The sequence below is a fragment of the Phocoena phocoena genome, chromosome 2, assembly GCF_963924675.1.
Source record: "Phocoena phocoena chromosome 2, mPhoPho1.1, whole genome shotgun sequence".
Classification (NCBI taxonomy): domain Eukaryota; kingdom Metazoa; phylum Chordata; class Mammalia; order Artiodactyla; family Phocoenidae; genus Phocoena; species Phocoena phocoena.
Window position 1 is genome coordinate 160981549 of NC_089220.1, and position 23038 is coordinate 161004586.

Below are 23038 nucleotides of genomic sequence, written 5' to 3' on the forward strand. Positions count from 1 at the left end.
GCGGCGGATCCCCAAGATCCTGGGCTGGGACCCCCCGGGGGTCCGAGCGAGCACGCCTAGGTGGGCCAGCTCGACCCTGGCTCTGCCACCGACCTCGACGCCCCAGACACACCCGCCAGCCCGCCCTGGGCGCGGACCCCCGGCGCCTCCCTTCCCGGGAAGGTCCCAACAGGGCCTGCGGGAGAGACGGACAGACGCACGGGGAACGCACACGGAGGGAAACTTGTTCCTCCCCGTCTCCTGTCAGGCAATTGCTGGCGAGCCCGTGCGGGGAGAGGGGCGGGAGGAAGCGAGGGAAGGGCTCCAGAAGGGGAGGGGAGGAGGAGGTGGGGGAAGCAGGGGTGCAGTTGGTGAAACAACTCCGTCTCCCGCTCATCTTTTCATTGCTTGCTCCTCTCCTTCGCGCAGACACCTCGGACCTCCCCTGGGCGCCAGCTCCTCGGCTCCAACGCGTCCAGAAACAAGCCGGATTTTTTTTTTTTTTCTTTCTTTCTGGAAATTGGCGTTGGTGTGCGTTTCTCTACGTCTCTCCTCCTCCCACCACCACCACCACCCCCCCTTTTTTTTTCTGAGACATGGCCCGGGCAGTGGCTCCTGGAAGAGGAACAAGTGTGGGAAAAGAGAGAGGAAACCGGAGCTAAATGACAGGATGCAGGCGACTTGAGACACAAAAAGAGGAGGGTTTCTCTCGGATCACGGCATTGCCTCGCCGCTTTCCTTTCTCCAAGACGGACTGAGGATTTTACAGCTCTGGGAGGAGTGGAAGCGCTCCGGATTGTTGAGATCGCCCCGGTGCTCTGTTTTCCCTGCACGTTCGGTTCTCCCGCGTCTGCCCGGGAACCCAGCGAAGGGAGGATGGAGAGGGGGCTACCGCTCCTGTGCGCCGCGCTCGCCCTGGTCCTCTCGGCGGCCGGCGCTTTTCGCAACGGTAAGTGACAGGCGGAGACGCGCGGCCACGGGGGTGAACCCGGCTCCAGGCTGCCCGCGTCCGGACCCCGGACCCGCGCCCAGCTGCCGGGATCCACCGCGGAGAGCCGCCTCCTGGGCGAAGGAAACTTTTATCCAGGCGGAGAAATCAAGCAATAAGATCAGTCGGTGTAGGGCAGGGAGATTTCAAGTGCTCTGACTCCCTCCCGAAGTTGGTTGTTTGGCCGTGGAGGTTTTCCTACCTCCGCTACAAGGCAGAACTGCTTACCTTCCCAGAGCAGCACGCCAATTATCTTAATAATGTTTCCTCCCAAAGGCAAATTAGATGAGACGCCCTTTCAGAAATCTGATGGCTGTTGAAAGTTAATGAACACTTTACCAGGAGAACTTCCTGGTTCTCGAGCAGCTCCCCCGAACTGTTTCCTCTGGTGGGTGCCTGCAGGAGATAGCGGTTTGCTGGTGGATGTAACTCCCTCCTCCGCTTTTGTAAATGGCCCTGATCTGTCTGGAGTATGAATGAAAGTTACATCGTGTCAGTAAAGGATCTGATATATACAGTGTAAGGCACCAGGATATCTGAAAATCCCCAACCTAGTTGCAGCTTCCACTTAGCTTTTAAAACCACTCACTGTTAAGTAAATGGAAGACCGTGCTGGGTTATAAACAGTATCCTGTAACCTAAATAGTGTGTTTTAAAATGGGATCTGGTTGTAGGCATGTTTGACTTACACGGTAAAGTAGGTGGAAGCAAGGGGATGGCATTATCTTTACAGTAAGTCAAGATACAGCAATTATTATTAACTAATTATCAAATATTTACTTTTGTCTGGCTTAGATTTCAATCAGTAATTAGAAGGAAAGACCATCCGCTACTTACGGTGGTATATTGTTTTAATAAGAGACCACAAGTGGAGGAGTTCATACCGAGAGGAATGTAAATCACATCTTTACGATGGAAGTTAATCTTTCTAATATGCTTTCTGGAGGTTTCGTGATTGAAGCAATCGATTTCCCCAACAGCTACCAAGCAGTGTTCTAAAAGATACACTTGGAAGCAAAACACACACACACACAATTGTGAACGTGGAGTTCAATTTATTAATGAACCTCGGATGATGGCATCTTCCTATAGTCTGGCAGGGAACGAAATAACATTCACTCCAATTGAAAGAGCTCAAGTGGTTAGACTTTAGAAATTACAGCAACCCAACCTCTGCCTCCACAACTCTGGAGATTAAATCGGTGGTGGTGTTCATAGGATGGATTTGAAATCCAATGCAAATAGCTTTCAGACTTTAGGTTGTGAGCTCCATATGTCTGTGTGTGGGGGTGTATGTGTATGTACCTACATGAGAAATATATATACTTCTTAATTTTCTTCACAGAAATCTGGGGAAGGCTGAGACCCTGAGCTTCAGTCGGTGACTTGACTAGTTAAACCCATGTTGCTGTGCTTGCAGGGACCAGAGCCAGTTAATGCCTCTGTAGCTCAGCAGACCTCTTCCAGCCATGTCCACCTCCTCCAAGTACCAGGGTCTGCTAAATTAATTCATTAACCTTATTTAGGACTAATGGTCCAGAATCGTTAGAAACTGCTCTTTCTTAATCAACTGTTAGAGAGATTTAACAGAGCCAGGGAGTCTAGGAGTCCGCATTATCTTATTACACTGTCACTTTCTCAGAAGTCACAGATTAAAGAGCTCTGGTGTGGTACTGAATCCACCTAAATGTCTTCTGAAGTGACTCTGTCGAGTGGCTACAAGCAGTGCTGTTTTATTTCACTCGTCTAACAGATGCCAGACACTGCCATGATGTTTGTACAGAGCTGGAGGAGACTTAATGAGATGGGGTCGCTTTCCAAGTTTTCTGCACATTTAAAATAATGCAAGAACCTCGGCAGAATCACGTAACAGAGCCCAATATGATCATTAGCTGAGATTCTGAACTCCGGTTACAACATCATTTCTTCTTGGCAAACCTTAAGCTTCTAAAAGCCAAGGCAAAGGAAACCCATATAAGGCTACCCCCAGTCTAAGAAACAAAGTCAAAAACATCTAGCAATTGAGAAAAACAATGTAACTTATATTATCTTCTTTTTAATTTATGGGAAATGATTTCTGTAATGCATGTAGCTTTATGTATTTTTGATGTGCACTTCATCTTTCATTTCCATTTGACCTGGTTTTCCTGTAATAAAATTCTGTAGATTTATAAATTCATGCTGAGAGCAAAGAATGCCATTCGCTTTCCACAGGGAATCTATTAGATGCAATATTAAAATCTATATATACCATTACTGAAAATTTGTGATTGATAGGCTTATATATTTCACTGCTTTCATACCTGTTCCTCTTACATAGTTTATGCACCAAATTTTTATTGCTCGAAATTAAGCATCAGTAAATGTGGCAGCATTGCAGGCTGAGGCTCTCCAATATGAAATCCATCATTAAAAGTGACAATGAGGGTCCACACTGAACAATAAAGCAGCCCAGAGACTGGTTTCTTTGGCTCTTAGTGAATCACTTTGGCTTTTGGGTTTTTTGGAAGGAGGGCTCAAAGCTTGTTAGCTCACCTTTCCTAAACTGTGACAGTGTAGCTCATCATATGTGATACCCAGACCTCCCTGTGGTGGAGCTTTTTTCCAACTTGTAGGTAATTAGAATTAATGCTGTGTAGCTATTTATTTTTCTTTCTGCCCAGTTACTTTGATCTGGTCTCCAAGACTGAGCAACTTGGAGCAGTAGAGCAGAATTATTTCTGCTTCACCACATATACTTTGTTCTCTGATGATCTGGATCTCAAAAGCAGAGATAACTCAAAATCACTTAGGTTTACAGGCAGATAAAACAACAACAACAAAAGGTCTGGCTCTAAGCCAATTGAAATCCTGGATGACAATCCCCACTGATCAATGACACAGACCAGGCTTATCATCAAAAAGCAACACAAAGGGTCAAATAGCATCTTTTAGTCGCCTTCACTTAGAACTTGCTCCTTAATGCAATTACACTTCTGGGGGGATAATTAAGTCTAGCAGAGGCTCCCTGGGGACCATGTTAACATCCATTGAGGGGACTTAATGTTTTTAATGCTAGAAGACCTTTTTCTTGGGAGGGAACTTTGTGTGGGGTGGGGGTGGAGTCCTATCAGATCTCAGTCCGCTCTCCTCCTGAACCGACTTCCTGAGATCAAAGAGTGTCCTTTGGTGGTGTGTTGGTATTGGCGCCACCTGAAGGACCTGCAAGCGCCTCTTGGAGCTCCCCTTAAAGAGTTATGGAATGTTTAATAACCGGTCATTTATATGTAAATTTAGAATACCTAACTGGTTGTCAGGAAAAGGTCTACTAAAATATTATTTTTATTGCAGATAAATGTGGAGATACTATAAAAATCGAAAGCCCCGGGTACCTTACATCTCCTGGTTATCCTCATTCTTATCACCCAAGTGAAAAATGTGAATGGCTGATTCAGGCTCCTGACCCATATCAGAGAATTATGATTAACTTCAACCCTCACTTCGATTTGGAAGACAGAGACTGCAAGTAAGTGAGAATGTTTGAACAGGGCGCCACAGCACCATCTAGTGGGCGCAGGTGTCTATGGGGGGGGGGAGTCTGTGAACCACCTAGAATGTAAATGGATCCAGGAGGGATTCTGATCTAGGCCAGATCATGTGTCAATGGTATGGAAATTAAATTATGTTAAGTGATTTCTGAGTTCCCTAAACCAGGGAGATTATATTTAAATGTGTAATTTCTCATACTCTTTTTTCCTGTTAACACTTTTGGTTTTGGAACTCTTTTGTTAAGAAATGTGTATATATGCGTCTTTTTTTCCTGGAAAGGTGAAGAATTAGAAACCCAAACTCTCACTTGAGTTCTTACTAAATATCATAGGTCACGCTCATATAGTGCATTGGCAGATGGTGAGGTCGGGTATTTTTTTTAAACAAATCTGGGGCATGTTTTGTGATCTAAGAACTGTGTTTATCTTACTGAGTTTGACGTGACCAAAGCAAATGGTCATTGAAAAAAAAAATGAGGACTATAGGGTAAGTCTAATGAGGGATTTTTATAGTAGATTAATAACTGCAGATCTCTTATGGAACATGCTAAAAGAACTGTTAATTCACGATGAATATAATGTTTGTTCATGTGCTTTTGCATTCCTATCTCCTGCTATGGTTAAGTTACTAAGCATGAAGTTATACCAGGTTTCATTATTATGAAAACATTCTCACTAGAGGGACAGTCTAAATTATATTTCCTCACTTCGTATGAAAGAACTGTGTGTAGGTTTTGCTTTCCACAGTTGGAAAGTATGTTTGAACATTGCAAGTGGCAGTCCACTCAGATCCAGGTTTGCTTTTCTCACTGGACATCCATGCAGCAGACCACCTGTCTCTGTCTTTATCTGTGTCATCCCGTTCTGGCACACTGCACATGGTGTATTCTCCAGAGACTTGAACCTGAATAACAACCTTCAGTGATGTTTAGATATATAGTTTTAGCAAAGGCAAGTAATCTATTTAAATCTCACTTCTAAAGTGTTTCTCAAAGACTGATATGTTTTCCCAAGTTTTCAAATGAGTTACATTATTTAAGATATTTTCTTTGCCAACACATAACCCTTTTAGAGAAGAAAAGAATAGTATGAAAATATGCAAGAAGTCCTCAAGAACCTGTTGGTTTGGTGGGGTAAACTAGTTTTTCATGGTCAGGGAGATGAGGTCATCTGGTTAATTCAACATCTGGTGCCTGGAGAATTAGCATACATTCGTGTCCTGTTGGTCAATTTCCAAATAATCAGTGGAACACTACAGGTAAAATTATGCCAATTTCAATTGAATCTTTGTTCTGTGATTCAGAAGTGCTTCAGGGCATTATATTGACTTTTTAATCTTGTGTGAAGGTTGACATTAATAGAGTGTTCCAGTAACTTCTTGGAAACAGGGAATTCTTTTTTTTTTTTTTGGCCAGTATTCTGTATGGTGGTTTTTACAATGTCAGTCACCTAGACAAATTGGAGACTTGTTTTCCATTTCATTTTATTTTGTTTTGTTTTATGTTTTGCATTTTACCAATACTTAAACTGCTATAGGAGATATTTTTAAGAAACTCTGGTAAAACACACTCAAGTAATAACATTATTCCTCAAAATAAGATGCTGTTAGATTTCAGTAAACTCATGCTTACTAATTCCTGATCTGAGAGTTTTGACCATGTATATATGTAATATAACAGTTAAGGAATTCAGAATAGTTATTAGCAGTGGTATGCTGGTCAATGTTAACAACTGGATCTAGGGAGGGGATAGGTCAAGTCCTGATCTGTGATATTTGCCGATTTCTGTAGTGTAAATATTCCTACCATGGCCAGTTTCAAGCTACAGTGATGTCACTGTGCACAGACTTGCAAAGAACTGTGTACATCTGGTTCTCGTGAGCTGGTGTGAGCCAGCTCCAGCACCCAACTGCATAGGAGTGTAAGAAGGGGAAGCCAGTTGAATGAGATAATGTGTGTAAAGTGTTTACAAGTGTCTGGCACGCAGCAAGCCTTAAATAATTCTCTGCCATATCATGATGTGAGGTAGAGTATGGTAGGATGGGGGGAGCAAACTTTTTTGTTAGTTTTGTTATTTAAAGATGATAAGAACAGGGATAATTATAACTCAGAGTAAGGGACCCTTTAAGTGATATCAGCAAGAAACTGACAAGGCCAAGAAGATTGTTTCTGTAATTATGATGGTGAGTTTTGTTTTTGTTTTTTAATGCTACAGAATAAGGTGCTTTTTTAATTGTAGCAAGTGAGTATTTGTTCTCTGTGAAGGAGCCATCTCCTGCCCAGTCTTGAAGACTGATACCTTTAGCTTGATATGGTCAATGGAGATTATGGCCCTGGAAAATATCTTTGTGCCATGTTTCCAAGTGGTGCTACCTGATTGTTTTATCAATGAAAATTCCAAAAATGATATAGAAAGACCAACTTAAGACATTTGCCATCACTATCTTTCCTGACTGGTCCACATGACTCCTGGTTATTGTTGAAGGTTGCAGCTGAAAGTTCTACACATGTGGCACAATTATCTCCTTTGGGTTGTGAGAAGAATCCACAGCTTTAAAATCTACAGGGGGTTAGAATTCCCTAGCAAAATGGAAAGCACCAGAAACTCCTGTAGGAATAAATTCATAGACTTCCAAAGTTTATGTTGGATGTGCAAAAGTATAGATTTTGGGGGTTTGGTGGATTGTGGGGTTTTTTAGTTTATATTAAGCTACTTCCAAAAATGTATTTGAGATGACACATCACGTTTAGAGAACTGGGAAGCTTTTACTTATCATTTCTGTTAAGAACAAGCCGTTTGTCTTATTTGAGATATTTAATGTCTTTCCTTGTCTCAGCTATATTGTATGTCTAATAGCAGTAAAAAGTACTTGCTGTTCCCGTTTTATAGTAAGATAAAATAGGGTAGTGGATATGAAAGCCCTTTGAAAAGCTAGAAGCTCCCCTCAGAAGCCGTTATTATCATTCTTAGGATATCTTTAACAACTTGGTGATTGTTAGAACATTTGGACATAGGAAACTAAGCAAACTAAATGTGTTAATCCAATAATGGGGATGATCCGCATACAATACATCCTGCATTTCTCTTGAAACTGTCGTATTCGAACAGTCAGCTTTCATAATGGGAGCGCTCAAGAAATTGATTCCTTCACAATTTGCTTATTGCAAAACATCCTGGAGACCCAAGTAAACAATTGTTTCTTCGAGTGTAGGAATAAATAAGTAATTAAATAGCCAAGCTCTGGTAGGAAAAATACCTTTATTTCTATTTTATTGTTTTCTTTATCATGAAATTAAAATATTCTCTCATAATTTTAACCATACAGTGAAATGCACACAATCACATATTTTCATGTGAAGAGTACCAGGACTGGCCCAGTACATAGTTAACCTGTGCTAACCTTACAGAAAGGTTTTTACAGTGGTTGGTGGGGGTGGGGGTGGGGCGGGCGGGGGGTGGGGGGGGTGTGGGGGAGGATATTGCCTTAAGGAAAATGAATGTCCACGTTGTGCCTGGTAGCTTTAAAAATTCAACCATCTATGTGTATGCCACCCCTGAATCACGTTTCATTACAAATAAGCATCAAAAACATAATATGAGAACTCCCTGAATTCTTTCATTGAACAAGGTGTGGTATCAATCAGTCAATCCATGGAGCCATAGAGCATCTGTCTGCAGGCTAATCTTGGGCTGGGATTTCTAGCTAACTAGTCTGTGCCTGGTTTTATTGTGATGTTGATACTGGAGGCGGCTATAGGATGTTCTGAATGGAGAAGAAAAGGAGGAATCTGATTTCTCTCTTTTGCACCAGCAAACTCCTCCATGCTTGTGAAGTGTCAAAGCAGAGTTAAAAGCAGGAAAGAAAGAAAAACCCACCTGCAGAGTGTTGGTCAGAAGGCAGTGTTCATGGTGCGTTGAAAATGGTTTTCAGAACTTACACTGAGCTGATTGGGTTTTACTCCACTGGAGTTTCCTTCGGTGGTAAAGCGGCCATCTTGACTCTCATAAAACTTTATTTCTGCATAATAAACAAGAATGTCATTGATACAGTAGTTAGAATTTATGGAGCTTTTCCGGTTTCCCAGCAATGCAAACTATCAGCATGATAATTTATAATGGTTTGTGACAAATACTGCTGAGCAAGGAGGTGTGTGGTTACATTCAGATCAGATGTCATCTGGGGAGCAATAAAAATTTCACAGACATTGGGTTAAAAACATTAGGAAAATGAATGTGAAGCTCCAGAAAGAGAGTCTAAAAATGTGGTGGTGATGGGGGAGAAGGGAGGTCTTCTGAGTGACAACTTCCTGACTTCACTGCCTGATTTGTCAGGGCTGTTTCGTAGGATTTCACCAAGACGCAAGGCTAACATCCCATAAATGCTTTTCTATCATGACGATTTGTAGCCTTTTCTTTGTGTAACCAATAAATTGGTGTCTTTTTCTTAATTCAGTGCAATCAAAGGAAGATTTCACTCTTGTAACTTCATATGAAGTTTAGACACATAAAACTGTAATTAAGTAGAGACGATACTCAAGTCTAGGGATTTTGTTGGAATAAATCACACATTGTCTTTAATGCTACTTTTAAAATTTCCTAAGCTGTTATAAACTTTGAAACACCATTTATTTTCATAGAATATAAACTCACTGAATGAAAATTAATCTTCCCTTAGCTCCTCAAATCTGATTTTTCCTGAAAATGTAATTATACAATGGTAACTTTGTTGTTATAGGGAATTTGGGGACTAAAAGTTCCATTTTTGGTTTCCCTAAGTTATATTTTTTGTTTTGATCTTTGTTCAGCATGGATTTTTGCATTAATTTTATTTTTTTTAAATTGCATTAAAGTATTTATCTAGCCTGATTAGTGAGTTTTTTTGTATCTGAGGCATGGGCGTACCCCTAGTCCTAGACTTGGGTTTTAGAGCATCACTTAGACCAAAGCAAACAAGGACTTTGTTTTATGGAAAACAGTGGGTGTTTTTTGCCAAAATAATTCTCTTTTTTCTATACTAAATATAAAAATATATTAAATTATAATCTATATCTAGAAAAATATACAAGTAAGTGTAACATTTGATACAGTTTTACAAAGTGAGCATACCCATATAAACCGAACCAGAGCAAACGTTTCCAGCTTCCTAGGAAGAGGCCACCTCCTGTCCACTTTAAGTCTCTGACCTTTGGCCTCAAGGGCAGCTGCCATCCTGACTTCTGTGATTCCATTTTTATGAATTTCAAAATCAGACAAAACTCATCTATAGTCTTGAAGTCTGGATGTACTGTCCTTTGAAGATCACCAAACTCTTTGGAATGGGGATAGAAAAACATGTTCTAATCCAAAAACAGTCTTACTGAAGCATTTTTTCTAATTGTTTTTCTTTGACTACTATAGAAATATATTTCTTGCTTATACTACAGTTATGTTAAAATAAACACAAAGTTTTTGGTCCAAGAGCCTGCTTTTTATGCCAGGCAAATTCAGAACGATCTTCCTTTGCTTTATTTTTCCTCATCTTTTCATTGCTGATTTTGATCTCAAGTAACTTCCCAACATGGGCAACGTGAGAGGCACCACCACCAAGCTAAATTCAATTAAAAAACTATTGAATGGGTAGAAATGAACTCTTCTCAGAACAGCGGATGTCAGTGTGGTTGCTACCACCTGCAGCATCCTTTGTTGCTGCTCAAACAGATAATCATCTACTTTCTTCCTTTTGATTTCTTTCCGCATTAGCACTGATTTAATTTGAAAAGAGCTCCATGTGTTTAATAAAATTAATTTCCTTTATTATTTCTTCCTATAAGCAATCACATTGGATCATAATGAATTTTGAGTATTACAAGGTCGTTGTGTGTTGGGCATTTCCGTAATTTGAAAGAAGCAACCTTTATGAGAAGATTAGTTGAAATCTTATCCAATTGAATCAACATGTGCCTGGCATTTCCAACCAGATTTCATTTTGGGGAGGCGGCCCTTCAAAATTGATCCAAGGGAGACATATGCCTGCAGCCGGCATGCGTATTATCAGCTCCTTTCCTTCCAGCGTAAAACGTGATACTTGTATGCGTGCTGACATCCTTCGGAGAAGCACATACACAAACACATATGTGCGTGTGCGTGCTTGTGAGGGAGACTATAAAATAGACTTAACTAATGGTCGTTGTAGTATTCATCAAGGCTGATCATTAAGCCTGAAGAAAAACAAGAGACAAGATTAGTGTTCAGATCAGGTTCCAAATGCCTCTTAATTGGGTGTTTGTAATCAATCCTGACTGTAGGAGTCAGTGACCTGGCAGAACATAGCACCTCCGAAGAAGATATTTCCTGCTCTTCTCTGGTTGATTGAACTGTGTCCCGTATCCAGGTCAGTTAGGATGACACAAGGTCGGGACAACCCTCAGACTGGCTGTGAAGCACACCAAACACATTATGATGGCTTACAGCTGAAGTCATTTAGTCTTTACAGATAGCACAGAAGGTGAACTGCTTTCATTCAGAATTCTACTAAATTCTGCAGAAGCACGGAGAGGAAAAAAAAAAAAACTTTTGGCTTCTGTCCATTCAATTGCTTGTAACGTAGTTTTTCTCCTCATCAAGCCCAGGTCTGTATTGCACATATCTTATATCTTATTTATGGTCAACGTGTTTTTTCTCCTTTAATTTAAGTCATCAATAGAATATTTATTTCTTAATTTTTTAAAAAATTTTTTAAACTTTTTATTTTATATTGGAGTATAGCCGATTAACAATGTTGTGATAGTTTCAGGCCCGCAGCAAAGCGACTCAACCATACATGTACGTGTATCCATTCTCCCCCAAACTCCCCTCCCGTCCAGGCTGCCACGTAACGTTGATAGAAAGGAGTCGTCGTGGCTGGTTCTTGCTGCTTAGTCCTCTGTGGCTGCCATGTGCTCACTAAACACTCTGTGCTTCGTCGGACTTCATTTCACTTAATCTTTTTATCATCCTGTTTTGCAGATGATAGCACTGAGGCTTAGAAAAGTGAAATTAACTGACCCCAAATGCTCAGCTGCTGCACCAAATATCTTTCCATCTTTGTGATTGAAGCGGCTTGGGATATACTTTTTGAATGCGAAAATTCGAATGAAATATTACTAGACTACTTTTTATTCAGCAGCCGTTTTCTTCTATGAAACACACAAGAATTTAAATACAAACCAGCTGATTCTGAGGAAGGACTTAAATTTTAAACTCTTAGTTTGGATTAAGTGAAGCCTTGTGCACAGAAACTTCCAACAAATTGATGATTTTCCACTGAGTCAAAACTTGTCTTAGCAATGAAATTTGCGGTGGATGCGGCAGGGGGTGTATCTGAATTCTGGTTCCTTCGGTTGATGGAGTTTGAAAACACAAAACACACATAAATACAATATTTATTTGAAGGCCTGGTAACCAGGCAGCCCAAAGTTTCCATTTATACAGTTAGTTCAAGGGACATATGAGATACCAGCTGTACCAGCTGTATACCAGATCCTCACAAGCCCAGGACTAAGAAGACTGGGTTCTCTTCCAAACACCCCTCATTCACTGAATTTCAGGCAAATAGCAGGAAAGTTTTGCTTTCCCACAGCTCCCCTATTTGTAAGATTTCGATACTTGTGTTGGCCACAGTGACTCTGTAAGGGTTAAAGAGAGAATGTTTGCTCAAGGCACTGGGTCCCTATGAGAAACAGAAGAGTGTTTTTTGAGAAGAAACCAGTGCTCCAGAGTATTTTGTTTTTATCTGTTCAGACACTTGTACAAGCAGCCGGACAGGTTGGAGGTGATGGCTTGTTGCTTCTGTGATAGATTGGCATGTCACGGAGAGCACAGCCAAGTCCCGTCTGAAAGAGGATGCTGAATGTCTCCCCATTCGAGTTCTTACATTTCTTTAGAACAGCCAGAGGAGGCAAAGGCCAGTCAGTGTAGTCACGATTTCAAGTCCTCATCTGACTCTGTAACCACCAGATGCTGTGAGCAGGCCTGCTGTTGTGTAAGATACCCTTGGTCACTGAAATGGCACGGAAGAAGTTAAGATGTGGTCAAAATCTTAGTCCTGGCTAGATAGCTTTACAAAATTAGAAGGCACTAAATTTCCAAATTTAAAGAAGAAAGAACACACTCTTGACTCAAAGACAATGAAGGACACGGATCCCCACAAAGTTGGTGGCACTGGGTTGACTTGGTCTGATTCAGGATTATGTTGTTTTTTAGGTGTAGTAGCACCTACAAGGGGTAGCCCATAACTTGATTTTTCATCGAAGGTTGTTGACATTCAGCTGAGGGAAGGGTCAGGGGGTGGGGGGAGTTAGCACTGATTGGAAGCTTCCTTTTTTTTTTTTCCAAGGAAAAAAATTTGCATTCTCCTTACCTTTTATTCCAGTGCCAATTTCTTTGTCCCTGGCTGAGGCCCCTACTGAGTAACCATTAGGCTACACTGGTTCAGTCCTTCAAGGCACATCCTCATTTCCCTCTGTAGCTGTGCTAGCATCGTGCCTGGTGTGTGTGTTAGCTCATTAACACGAACTGGGGATTTCTGATTGTCAGGGGATCATGTTAGCAGCTCCCTGTGAAAAAGTGTTCTGGTGAGAATTAGGGACGTGGGTTATAATTGCCCCTCTGCCGTGCATTCCCATCTATGAGACAGGACACAGGTCATATGGGCAGGGTTGCAATCTATGAATGGCTTGGTTATGCCACCATTAATACTGTGGTTTGACAGTGTTAACAGCATGGCTGAGGAAGACGGAACGACCTCAAGGTCTGTGTCTACCTAGACACAGCTTCAGTTAATCTTTTTCCTTCTCTTTCTGAAGAAAACAAAATGCTTTCCTTTCTCTCCCAATCTTAATAACACAACGTGGATGAGATAACGTAGGTGGAAATATCTTAGGAATACAAGGTAAATATGTTAAATAAAGCCTAGGTATTACTCTAACAGGAACTGCATCCGCAGGTTTTCTTCCTTAAAATAAGTTCAGACTGTAAACAATAAAGTCTGCATCCTTGGGAGGAGACACATAAATATTTCAAGAGCACGGCACACAACCACAATAGAGATGGTATCTCATGCTCAATGTGTATTCAGCCAACAAGAATTTCTGAATGTTCTTATAATAAATTGGCTGGTTAAGTGTGTCATAATTGCAGTCTTCTAAAAATCTACACTACTGTATATAAAATAGATAACTAATAAGGACCTAATGTATAGCACAGGGAACTCTTCTCAATACTCTGTAATGACCTATATTGGAAAAGAATTTTTAAAAGAGTAGGTATGTGTACATGTATAACTGATTCACTTTGCTGTACAGCAGAAACTGACACAACATTTAAAATCAACTATACTCCAAAAAAAGTTTTTTAAATAAAAAATAAAAATCTGGATGGGTAGAGTTTCTGGAAAATTCAAGGAAGATGCTATCTCAGTGTCACAAACTTGATAATAGCATTAATGGCCTTTAAAGAGCCATTATTTGCCAAGGTGTGCCTTCGGACTTATAAATATATTCAGTACGATCCAATGGGAAACCAACCCATCCTTTAAGGCAGGAGCCAGTGTCATGGTGGTTATTACAACAGGGATGTCCGTTCTTCCCAATCAGTGAAACCAAATAGTGCCGTTACAGTTGTGTCCAAGAGAGAGGAAACTACATGGATTTTGTATTATAAATTCATAGTGAAAAGCAGCTGGGAAAATCAGTGTTTTAAAACTGATGGTCCCTTCCATCCTCCCCGCTTTCCCTCAGTTCCTAGCAGCCTCAGCCCCTTTCACCTTGCCATCTCCTTCCCCCCATTTCTGGTTAGGACAGATTTCCCAATAGTGGGGCCGGGCGGAGGGGGTGATTCTTGGTGGCCTCGAAGAAAAGCACGTCCGCAGGGAGGCTCTTAGGATAGTGGCTGAGAAGAGATTACTATTTTAGACTCTTCTCGTCACCTCACCCTCAGGAATGGTCGTATGTGATAAAAATGATGTCTGCAGCCTCTCAGAGTTCCCCCAGCACTGTTTTCCTTTGAAATGACCACAGCTGTGTATGGCTGGGGGGTCCAGCAGGAGGCCTTTTCTTTCTTGTGGGACCTTGTGGGCCTCCCCGGTCCAACAGATTCTGTAGAACTTTCCACTCGTGAGTAAAAGAAACCCTCCTTGGACCTGTTACTCTTCAGACTAATCTCTCACCTCTCTCTCCCTTTCCTATGACTGCCAAGGGCTTTGAATGTGGTGTCTACGACCCAGAACTCCACTTTCTCCCTTAACCCTTCTCAGCCTAAGTCCTCTCCCCTCCAGTTGACTGAATTGTTTGCGCAGATGTTAGATTCCAGTGACGATTCTCATGCCCCAAACCACTGGCCTTTTCTCGGCCTGAATTTCTTTCACCTTTTGCACAACACGGTCCAGAACCCTTGAGACTCTGGGGCATCTCTTGATTCCTATTCATCCCGCACATCAGTTGAAAGCCTCTAAATCATGTAACTACAATATCCATCGCATCTATCTTTTCTGTTATGTTTCTCCTGTTAGCACTCAAATTCCAACACTTGTTAACCAATCCCTGGTGCTGACACATTAGCCTCAGGAATGGGGCTTTCCTCCTTCTCCCCCCACCCCGCCCGCCACTTAGAAACATGGAGAGTTCCCCGTTCCCCCCTTGCTTTATCTGTGTTTCTCAACCTTGAATTACGAGTTCAATTCAACTAGAAATGAAACCATGTCGCTCCCACCTGCCTCTCTGGCCTTTCTCCTGTGGTTCTCTTTTATGTTCAGCCAAAGTGGCCGCCTTGGAGTTCTTCATAGTCACTCCTGCTTTCCTATCTCACGCCTCTTCACGGGCTGTTTCCTTCCCAGACGGACGAGGGGTCAGTGCCTTACACAGACCTGCGTCTCCCTGTCAACGTGTGGCCCTGAATCATCCGGCCCTACCCACAGTGATGCTTCCTTCTGAAAGCCATTTCTGATTAAATGCGGTCTCTTTCTCTGTCCTCGGACACCCCCCCAAGAACTATGGTTATGCATCACTCATGTTCCTTCCAGTATTCTGTGTCTGGTCATAATCATTAATATTCTACCACTGTTCACCCAGCTAGTTTGGAAGATGCTCCAGAGCAGGGGCTGAGAGTGTTTCCCAGCCCTGGCAGAGCCTCCCACAGTGCTTTGCCTGTAGCAGCTGCTCAATTAATATTTGCCGAATTGAATTGGCTGACTGACATCCTTCTCAGCGTGTTCATCTAGCGCCAAAGAACCGAGTCAGCTGCCCGGGAAAAGCTCTAACTTAATTAGACTACGAACATGCACACTTACACTTCTCATTTATAAGGTAAACCCTTCATTTTCCAGGGTAGTGGAGTCAAACTTACATGTTTCCTCTAAAAACCTCTACTTTGAAAAGCCTAGAATTTCTACATGTGAGTAGCTTTAGCTAAATCTCAAAAAAGATGCAGAGATACTGCTTGACAGAAATCTCTTCTTTCTGTTTCACAGTCATCTCCACAATCTGTTTTGGGGTTAGAGGCATCAAATGTATTAACCTTGTAGCAACAGTCCAGGTTGCTGAGCATGTTCTGACATCCCCAAACTCTTGGGACTTTGTATCACAACTCTGTAAACTTTGTCTATTGTATATTACTATCTGGGCTCACATCCAAACCACCTTTACCTAAATTTCACACAAATAATTTAGAGCCGCCTTCCATTCCAGCTGGCAACCGCAATAAATGCACATGTTAACTTCACAGCAGGCTTGCTGGGGGAAGATGTAGAACGTGAACCTCGCCCTTAGAAAGAGCAACACGGGATGCATCCTGTGCTGAGTGTTGTAAATATGTTTGTCCACGTCACCAGGTAAAAACCAAGCCCTGTGTCCTAGAGCAGCCACGTCAAGAGGCTGTCCTGGAGAGCAGACAGACCGAGTCAGCCCAAGGCGTTTGCTGAAGTGGGTAGTGAGGGGTTTCAGTTGCTCTCCCGGCTCTCACCTTTCTCACCATAACAGTGTTTGCTAAGCATTTCTTAAAGCTGTGTGTCACGATAGGCAAGTGTCAACCCAAGAGGGAGGGACAAAGAAGTAGCAGGTGCATGGCCATGTCCACAACAGCAAGCACCTCAGCCACCATGGCTGGTTTCCACATTCCTGCTGCCTCCCTGACGCCATGACCTTACACGAGTTCTCTGGGGTATTTCTGGATGTCTGTGTGACATCTCTGGTCAGGAAACCCATAGCCCTTCACTTTCCCATCTCAGGTTTGTCTGCATCCAGAGAATAGAACGACTCGTATGATAAGCTCTTCCATTTCCCTGCGGGGGGAAAGATGAGCTGGGGCTGAGGCAGAGGGCCAGCGGATCATGCCCTCAACTTGTTCTCCTTTGGGTCCGTCCTGTGCTTTCACGTTCACAGTTCCCTCCGGAGACTGGCTTAGTGGTCAGTGTGATGCCTCTAGGAGCCCATCGTGATCCTGAGTTCTAGAAGTGACAGCCTCCAAATAGCTGTGGGCTCGCGTGTTTCATCTTTCTGCACCTGCGTTTCCTCGTCTGTAAGATGGGAGGGTTGGGTCCCGCGCAATGAGCCCCTTTTGCCTCTAACATAGCAGGACTCAGCTTATGCAGGGGAACCCTGGTGCCACAGGAGCAAATTCCAAACATGCCTTTTCTGCCCATTCAGCCTGGCCCTGATTCCCGATCCTTTCTTTGGTTTTTAACAAGACCCCTCATCCCTCCCACTTCTCTCTCCAAGCTACCCCAGCTCAGCCCAGACCCCCCCCCCCTGCCTTTTGCAACACAGCCTCTGCCTACTGCTTTTTTTTCTCCAAGACACAGATTTCATGTCCGTTTTCTACCCCCCAATTGTGTCAGGCATTTTAAACTATTTTGGCCGCATTTATTCCAAGGAATCATTCACTTTTTCACCTAGACCTTAATCTTACCCACGAACAGGCCTGTTTTAGCGAATCATTTATTTAAAAGAACTAGGAATGTGGCCTCAGAAATACTCATTTATTGTTCTGCTGTTGCCGAATATAACATTTGCAGGCTACGGAAATTCTCTGTAGGAATGAGTTGTTTGTTCTTGAAACTAGATGAGCCACAGGCCAAGTTCGAAGGGTAATTTAACTGCAGTTGATAACCTGAGTATTAACCTAAACTCGGGTTTGATCACTAACACAGAAGTAGCTTTTACCTTATCTTTTTGTTCAACATAGCTTGTTAAAATTAGATGGTAAAGAACAGAGATTACATTGGCAAAAGTACAAAGGAATGACAACAGCGATTTTGTTCATGAATCCCACCTCACTCTTTATGTCTCCATGGCAGTGTAAGCTATGTATCTGTTTGTAAAACAGCCTTGAGTTAAGGCGCTTATTCAGACGCCACTGTAAAAAATCATTTTCTGAAATTGCGGTCTATCAACAGGAGAGAAGATGGCACTTCGTGGTCGCCTGCTGAGGCCCATTATGAATATTCTATTTCAGAAGCAAATCACACTGTAAATACAATGTTCAGATTCATCTATTCCCGCAATAGCATTTTTGCAAAGGTGTAATTTCATAATTTGACTTAGCATTGATAGCACATCATCATTTCAAAACTCTTTATAACCACAGGTTAATTCACCCATCCTTGGGACATCCTTTATTTGTACCAGACCCATTGTAGAATGAAATCACCCAAATATTGAAAGACTAAGCAGCTTGCCAAAGGCTGAACAGGGGCAGAGATGTGGATACAATCTGCTGTCCTTCTATGTTTGTCCTTTCCTTAGCACATTTGACTAGGTGCTTCTGAAGAATTTAAACACAGATGCGCTACCAATAAAGGTGAATGTTAATGATTCTATTACAGGCAGGAAACTTACTTTAAAAAAATAAGCCCGAGTCGTTCAAGATGCAAATGTAAACAGGACCTGAAATGAATGAACGTGCTAATTGTACTTTTCTCCTCTGTTTGGTCCTCCTGAGCCATATTTTTATTAAAGCGAATGATCAATCGTGGCCTAACGTCTAAAGTTATTTAGCTAATTCCCAGGTTTAATTGAAAAATGTCTAGTATTTCTAAACACCGTCCTAAAAAAAGAACTCGAACTGTCAACCCCCATTATTTTTGTCATTACAGTTTTCCTGGGCCTGACCTTGAGATTTTAAACTATTTATGTTTCTTATCAGTGTTTGAGGGTTTGGTTTATGTATTGATTGCACAGGCCCTGAGATGGATGATGAACACGAGTTCACTGTTAAACATTCATCATGACATAGACTTAGAAAAAAAAATACACATGGTAATAAATTCAGAACTCACAAACTTGAAAGTTGGGATACATGCAGGCACTTTGTAAAGCATTGTTTATTTGGACACCAGAATGCCTCCTCTAATAGCTCAACTGTTGCCTGCTACCTCATTCATTCACTCATTCACTACGCATTTACTGACTACCTAGTATGTGCCGATTACTGTTTGGGTTTAGAGCATCATGCCCTGCCCTCGTGGCGCTTACATTCCAGGAAGACAGTGATAAACAAAGGAGAGCTGCTGCAGCAGGAGTGTCCTTTGTGCCCTCTGTGCCCTCTGTGCCCTTCCAGCTTGTGGATCCTCATTAGCTTCCCCTGCAGTTCCAAGACAGGCCCCCTGGGGACCTGGCTCTTGCACCAAACAAGATGCATATAGAAAATGTCTGGCCGAGGCAATGGTTGGCTGAGCATCGAGTTTGTTCCCGGCTGTGATGCTCTCAACTTATAACCCTCTGCTGGGGCTCCAGACCTGCTTTGATTCAGCCCTCAGCTGGGCTGCTCTTGTTCCCCAAATTCACTTCATCTCCAGCCCCGAATACTTGACCGGTGATGCCTACTCTCCACGCCTGGCACTGACTGGCTCTTCTAACTTCAGGTCATGTCTTCTTTGCCTGAAATTATTGGTCCCAGTCCATCCCCGTTTCACCCTCCAGCAGGCCCTGAGTGACGGGCCTCAGGAAGCACCAGACGTGGCGGAGAGAGCGTGTAGCTTCCAAAGCTTCCCAGGATGGTTTGGGGCTGCTGCAAAGTATACGTTGCCAAAAGCCAGCTCAGCAGGGCTGCTGGGGATACGGCCTCTGGGTGATTCATATACAGGAATCCCAGTGGGGGCTGAACACAGTCAGCTATGACTTTTTGGAGTTGGTTTATAGCCCCACCAGCCATTTTACTGGCTCTCCAAGTGGAACAAATTCAACAGAAAGGGAAGAAAGAAGCTTTATGAGATCTTTTCTACCTCATATCCCTAGCCAGGGCATAAAAGTAATAATTCTTTGATAAAAATATTAGTGACTAAGTAAATGGGTTGATGTTTCATCTTACCATTCCATCTTCATCTCTTCCCCCGAAATGTCCCCATCACTCCCTGAACGTTAAGTAGTGGCAATGGAAATAGAAAGAAAGAGGTATCCTCAAGGAGACGTGGTTAGGACCAGTGATAGGATTTGAGTGGAGCTGAAGACTGGGACTTCAATGGTTGAATGTCTCCATCCTTGGGTCTGAAAAAACAGTAGTACCGGTAATGTCAATAGTCAAAGAAAAGAGGCAGTGGGTCCCATTTCAGACATTTTGAGATGCTGTTGAAACATACACACAAAATTCTATTGCTTTCGAAGTAAGATGATGAGGTTCAATGCTGATCAAAAAGGATTTGACCATTTAGTCTTTTTTTTTAATTAATTAATTTACTTATTTATTTATTTTTGGCTGCGTTGGGTCTTTGTTGCTGCACGCAGGCTTTCTTTAGCTGCTGCGAGCGGGGGCTCCTCTTCTTTGTGGTGCGCGGGTTTCTCATTGCGGTGGCTTCTCTTGTTGTGGAGCACGGGCTCTAGGCGTGTGGGCTTCAGTAGTTGTGGCACACGGGCTCAGTAGTTGTGGCTCACAGGCTCTAGAGCGCAGGCTTAGTAGTTGTGGCGCATAGGCTTTGTTGCACTGTGGCATGTGGGATCTTCCCGGACCAGGGATCGAACCCGTGTCCCCTGCATTGATTGGCAGGCGGATTCTTAACCACTGTGCCACCAGGGAAGTCCCCCATTTAGTCTTAAAAGAAGGAGGATGATAAGAATTAACTTGCCAAACCTGTTATGTCGCCATGTGGAGGGTGGCAGATATGTTTGCTATCGTGATACCGCTGATTGATTAGTAGTTGCCACTTGGAGTGCATTCGAGAAAAAAGTAGCAGAATGGACTGCAGTGCCTGCCATGGACTTGAGGAAAAAGTGGTATCACAAGGCTTACCAGTCTGCCATCTTTAATCCATACGAAGAAATGGCCTCTTTGGGAAATGGGCCAACCACAGAATGGCAGAGAAGAGTTTTATTTGGGACAAACGTTTTTGTTAATTAAATAAAAAGGCATGCATATTTATTTTTCTTGAGCACAGAGTTATCAGAAATAAATTTCAAAACCTAATTGTTATGTAAGTCCATTGACAATATTTGGATTAATTTCTCTGTTTTAAATGAAGTATAACGTATGTGTTCCATAGAATCACTTTTTAAAACTCAAGGTCTGCAGATTCTCTTTTCTAAAAAAAGAATACAATTTTTATAGTTCTAAATAAAAACGTTCTGTGTGGCTTGGCAAACCTCATATTCTGTTTTGCACAATAGGCCTTTTATGGAGACATGTACACACACTGAGTTTGCATATGTATGAGGGAGCCATGCTGCATATTTTTCCCTTAAATAAATATTTGAAAAACACAAGAAAATAAGTCACCCATAATCCTGGCCCTCAAAGACAACACTGTCTGTATTTTTCATATGCCTTTTTCAGCCTTTTTTCTTTGCATTTAGAAATACACATATGTTTAAAAGATTGAGACGGTTCTTTATAGACACCTTTTACCCTACCATTTTCTCTAAAAATTACATTTTAAGCATTTTATGTTAGGTCCTTAAATAGTTTTTAAAACATATCTTTTATGTCACATGACTTTGCAAAATAATAATTTTAACCCAAACTGCTTAGGAGATTTAGATTTTCAGTTACTCAGAATTACAGGCAGATGTGAACGATGCTCAGTTGTACATCTGTATTCACGTCTTTATGTATCTTTGAGAATTTCTTTAGAAGAGATTCCTAGATGTATGGCTCCTGAACTGAACAATGATAGTAATAAGACTCCTGATACAAATTACCAACTTGCTTGAGAGGGTTATTCTCAGGGATGAAGGAGATTGGTGATGCTTACTTTAAAATTACATCTACATTTTTAAAGCAATTGATATTTTACGACATAAATTGATATTTTAAATTAGGAATTGGCACACTTTCTGCAAAGGACCAGGGAGTAAATATTTTCGGCTTCTCTGGCAAAACAATCTCAATTTCAATGACTTAACTCCTCCATTATAATGAGAAAGCAGCCATAGACAATAGGTAAAGGAATGGGCATGGCCGTGTTCCAGTAAAACTTGATTTATAAAGACAGACCAACAGGGGTTGGTCAGATTTGGTCTGCAGGCCATAGTTTGCCAACCCCTGTCTTAATTGAAAATTTGGCTCTTCTGTGAAAACATCTGAATTTGTGGCTATCAAAAATTGGGAGCCATGCTTTGTAGTGTTTCCTTTCTGAAGATTGGAGCTTGTAAATCCCAGTTACAGACCAGGGAAGGGAGTCAATCTGCTTCTGTTGCAAGGCAACTTGGAAACTAAGCAAGGAAACTATGAATCAGCCTGTTGTTTCAACATATGTGGAGTATGGAAAGGTCTATAAAGTTAGGCTTCTGTCTGCCTCTGTCAGGCAGCTGTGTCTGCCCTGCATCTTCTCTTGGTACTTTTTGAGAAATTCACTCTGACTCCCACGGAAAGAGTCACATCTATGTATACAAATGACTTTCACTCAATATTGATTCAATCAAGGGCTCCGTCACTCATTAATTCCAGTGTTACTGCACTATTCCTAGGAAAACAAAGCTGAAGCCGGAAGGGAAAAATCTGAGAAATAACTTTGTTCTCATGGAACCTACCCAACAGGCAGTATTTTTCCCAGATGTTAAGCATACAATTGCTTTTCCTTAGGTGACCCTTTGTAGAGCAGCTAAAAGACATCATTGACTACCTTTAAAAAGGTGTAAAACACTAAGGAAATACACCAAGTGTAACTGCCTAAGTAATGCTACTATGACAGAGATCATTAGCAATTATCTGTCAAAGAAACTTGTAAATTGACCAGGGGTATAAAATATGTTTTATCATGTTATTTCCCTGGTTGTCTACCTCTCTTGGGAAGGTGCTTTGAATGAAGAATCCTTCTGGCACAATGAGGGTGAAGGGATGTTGCTTTCAAGGGCTGTTGGCTCTTACGTAGATGCACGCACTCACGCACACATCCTTCTGACCCCAAGAATGCAAAAGCAGCTGCCTTCATAAACACCACATCTGAGTCCAGCAGTGGGTATATGCTCATTGTTTCTGTCTCCCTTATTTATGCTAGAGAAACAATGTGAGCTTGATGTAGACAGCCCTCTGCCAATAACAGAAGTGTGTGCCCAGTCAGCCCAAGCAAGTAACAAAGAGCTGGGGAAAAAATGGATTTGACCCT

At 42.1% G+C, this 23038-nt stretch overlaps 1 protein-coding gene across 4 annotated transcripts in view; it reads left to right on the forward strand.

Moving 5' to 3' along the window:
• The first annotated feature begins 855 nt into the window (after positions 1-855).
• NRP1 (neuropilin 1) overlaps positions 856-23038 on the forward strand; it is a 137405-nt gene continuing 115222 nt past the window's right edge. For all 4 annotated transcript variants that reach the window (XM_065872801.1, XM_065872802.1, XM_065872803.1 and 1 more), the window contains exons 1-2: positions 856-928; positions 4298-4472. In XM_065872801.1, the coding sequence (XP_065728873.1) occupies positions 856-928; positions 4298-4472 (248 nt within the window). The remainder of the gene's footprint in view (positions 929-4297; positions 4473-23038) is intronic.